Genomic DNA, 3,990 nt, shown 5'->3' on the forward strand with positions numbered 1-3,990 from the left:
ACTCGTTCTTCTCTGCAACGCAGATATACTTAGGTGAAGTTTCTCGAACTTAGCACCGGAGACAACACTCTCTTCGGCTTTGTATGGACTGTTTCTCTTTGTATGCACTAGCAAACAAATTAGTCAATACCAGTTTCTGCCAACAATCTCCAAAACACAAGGTCGGCAGATATTGCACCAACACTTCTTTGAGTTTGTCTTTCGGGCTTCGATCTTCATTGAGTTCGTCCATTTGGACGTAATAGACGGAGCTTCGGCTTATACTATTGTCGTCTCCTTGGGACAGTGAGGTTAGGGTTTCTCATCGTGTGGCGAGATTTTGTGTCAGGTTCTTCAAATCTATTCAAGTGTCCAACGACAAAGACTATGGCTCCAGGACGTCGGTGCTTAGGGTCACGTCCATGAAGACTTCTTGGTTGTCATCGACAAGGTCAAGCCGTCTCCAGTAGGGTAGCGGCGACAGCGGTGCGCCGGCAAACTCGTTTTGGTAGCGGTAGTGGTAGTTCGGTGGTCTCAGAATCTCGATGTAATTTTTATTATGTTTGATGTGCTTTGTACTTTCCATGAACTTTGATAATATATCTAGATTATTAAAAAAGTTTAGCAAGATAGAAGAACATCTATTTATAGGGATACTAAGCTCTCATGATTTGAAGCATCCTGGTGCTTTGAGGGTTGTCGGATCGCGGGCCCCACCTCTAAGGGTGTGTGCTACTTAGTTTTATTTCTATTTTTACATTTCAATTCATGAGCTCTTATTAAAATTTGTATTAAAAAACATACAAACTTTCAAAAAAAACTGGTTCATTAATATTTACTAAATTCATAGATATTTTTAAGGTTTACGATCATTTTTACTCTTTGTGATCATTTTTCAAATCTGAAAACTTATTTAATTTACAAATATTTTTAAGTCCATAAATATATTTTAAATTCATGAATATTTTCTAAAATTCATGGCTTTTGAATTTGTATTTTTTATAATCCTTGAACTCCTTTTAGTTTAACAAACTTTTTCAAATAAAAAAAGATAACCGCTTTTCTGAGCTAATAATTGGGAGACTGAAAAAATATTAAATGAACAAGAGGAGCAAAGAGTCAAGCTGAGCAAGTGAGAGTTTCGTGGGCTCCTCTTGCGAGCGTTATAACAACAATTCTACTGTTTCAGCTTGGAATAGAAGCACCCAAGAGGCTTAAACAACCACCACCAAGGTCGCAATGTGTAAACACACCACAAACGCACCAAACCGCTCCATTCTCTTCTCGAACAAATACTGTCTCTGAGAGCAACCCGGACGATATACGGACAGAAAAACACCTCCATAACATAATTAAAACCCAAGCTAACACAGATAAAATAAAATAAAAATTGATTGCAATAATCTATTAGATATAAAAGAATTAATCCCACGAGTGAAGAACGGCGCGGCGAAACCAGTGTTACCCTTCTAGTCTAGTAATAAATGATCCATAGTTTTATCTTGTCCACTGTACGAAAAAGTAGCACCTTTGTTTTTGTCTCAAAAAAAAGTAGCACCTTTGTGTAGGGACCTTACCTGCTCATGGGCCGGCCATCTGGTGGTAAAGCCGAATCTTCGTGGGCTAGATCGGCTGCTCAAGCCCAACTTTCCAGTCCATCTCGCACAGTGAGGGGAAAATGAAGGTAAGAAAATCTCCAACTCCGACAGGTCCAAAACCCAAAGCCCCAGCCAGCCATGCCGACCGGCGTGGCCACCCCCTTCCCCTACCCCAAACCCCCGCAATCCCCTCGCCTCCTCCACCGCAGCCGCCACTGCTCCGGCCACCGCCTCCTCCTCGCCACCTCTTCCCCCTTCCGCCCAGATTCCCCACCCCTCGCCTGCCCCAGGCGCAAGCGCAGCTCCGTCGCCGCCATCCATGCCTCCTCCTCCGACCCCGCCCTCTATTCCTTCCCCTCCTCCCCGACCCCGCCTCCGCGCCCGCCCCCGGCCCCGGCCCCTCCGGAGCCCCCCTCCACCGTGGCCCGCGCCGGGCGCAGCAAGAAGAAGCCCGCCGGCGGCCGCATCGAGGGCGGCGGCGACGTGCGGCGCGAGGCTAAGTCCAAGGCCAAGCGCCGCAGCCGCCGCCTCTCCGAGAACGCCTTCTACCGCCGGAAGCGCCGCGCCGCCTCGGGCCAGGCCGACGCCTTCACCGACGAGGAGCTCGAGATGATCGGCCTCGGCTACGACCGCTCCGTCCGCTTCATGGACGGGCCCGACGACCCGCGCCTCCGCCACCCGCACGATTGGTACAGGTTCGGCGCCTTCGGACCCTACTCCTGGCGCGGCATCGTCGTGGGGCCGCCCATCCGCGGCCGCTTCTCCGACGACCGCGTCTCCCTCATGTCCGAGGTGGCCGACCACGACGAATGGGACCGCAACGAGCAGTTCGAGATGTCCAACCAATTCTCCCACCGTCTCAACGAGCTCGATGATGCCGTTGGCTTCCGGTACTACTGGGTCTTCGTGCGGCACCCTAGGTGGCGCCCCGACGAGCCACCATGGCAGCAGTGGACGCTCTCGGCCGAGGTCGCCGTCCAGGCCAGCAAGGACCAGCGGCTGGATAAGTGGAGCCTCATGGGCCGGTTTGGTAACTCGACACGCGAGCTGATCACGCGCTGCGCGGCCTGGACGCGCCCTGACATCCTATATGTCAAGCGACCACTGTACCAGTCGAGGTTCGAGCCACAGGAGGAATTCTTCAGCCGGCTCCGCCCGTTGGTTGATCCCTCAACCGAGAACCAGTTCTTGTTTGACCTTGAGCAGGATGGCAGGGTCATTCAGACGACCTACTTTGGTGGCCTTTGCAGGATTGTGAAGGCAAGCCCGAAGTCTTATGTGGATGATGTTGTAAATGCATACTCGAAGCTGAGTGAGGCGGACAAGTCACGCTGTCTGGAGTTCTTGCTCACAAACCATCCCATGGAGCTACTCCACCCGTACACCAAGGAATGGAAAGTGAAGCTAGAGGAGATGGAGCTTGGGTGTGATGCGCCTGATGAGAGTGACGATGAGGGTGGTGATGAGACTGGAAGTGAGGTCATTGATTGGGTTGAGGATGAGGAGGTTGATGTGATTGATGATACTGAGGATGACGATTATGAAGATGAGGAAGTGGTCGACGTCAGTGAAGAGGTGGAAGCAGATGAAATAATAGAAAGTAGTGAGGAGAATGAGGACTACTGGGACGAGCAATGGGATAAAGCGATGAAAAGTTCTGATAAAATGGAGAAACTGGTCAAGGACAGGGTTGAGAAATCATACGAGTATAATAAGCGGCAAATGCAACAGCAGAAAGATATGGAATCGCAAATGAGAACTTCAAACACAATGATTATGCAGCAGGAGCAGGCCGAGGAGGATGAGGTGAAGCTGGTACAGCAAGAAAGTGCAAGGAGCAGAAGTGCGCTGGTCAGAGTGAAGCGCGAGCCCCCTCCAGGGCTCTTCCTGAGGGCGGCCGTCCGGCCATTCACTTACAGGAATCTTGTCAAGGAAATTGTTCTGATGAGACACCAAATTATTGATGGAGAGATAGTTTAGCTTCAAAATTTCAGCAACTGGAGAATTGCAGAGACTGCACAAACAAGGTTCTGAAGAAGTATCTTCCTTGGTTATTTACAATATTTAGCCATATTTAGGGGTGTTGATCTCTCTGCAGTTCTGACCCTAGGGAATACACAAGTCATGTAATTCTTCCCCTGCAAAAGTTTTTAATGAAATTTGAAGCTAATGTTTCTGATATATTGGGTTCTCCCCAGTGAAGTTGGAGTATGGCACTATGGCTTAGTTCTGAGTCTGGGGTTGATTTTTCTTGGTTTGGTTATTATAACAACTGTTACTATCTAATGTGACGAGTATGGAGTTATTTCCATATCACTTGCTCCTCTGTATAATCAACAAAAAAACAGAATGCCCAACCAAAACTCATAAGAATAGACAGCCACAAAGGCCTACAGCAAACTGGGCATCAAGG

The 3,990-nt window shown here is 48.9% G+C and overlaps 1 protein-coding gene across 1 annotated transcript; it reads left to right on the forward strand.

Moving 5' to 3' along the window:
- Positions 1-1,692: 1,692 nt before the first annotated feature.
- On the forward strand, positions 1,693-3,758 carry LOC109775253 (uncharacterized). Its single transcript, XM_040400462.3, has one exon. It carries the CDS (start codon positions 1,716-1,718, stop codon positions 3,555-3,557), a length of 1,842 nt encoding a protein of 613 aa, XP_040256396.2. The 5' UTR covers positions 1,693-1,715; the 3' UTR covers positions 3,558-3,758.
- The last annotated feature ends 232 nt before the right edge of the window (positions 3,759-3,990 follow it).

The sequence above is a fragment of the Aegilops tauschii genome, chromosome 2 (assembly GCF_002575655.3).
Source record: "Aegilops tauschii subsp. strangulata cultivar AL8/78 chromosome 2, Aet v6.0, whole genome shotgun sequence".
Taxonomy (NCBI): Eukaryota; Viridiplantae; Streptophyta; class Magnoliopsida; order Poales; family Poaceae; genus Aegilops; species Aegilops tauschii.

What these genes read in the sequence shown, in the direction of transcription:
- LOC109775253 (XM_040400462.3), top strand. Translation starts at nt 1,716, where the DNA reads ATGCCGACCGGCGTGGCCACCCCCTTCCCCTACCCCAAACCCCCGCAA.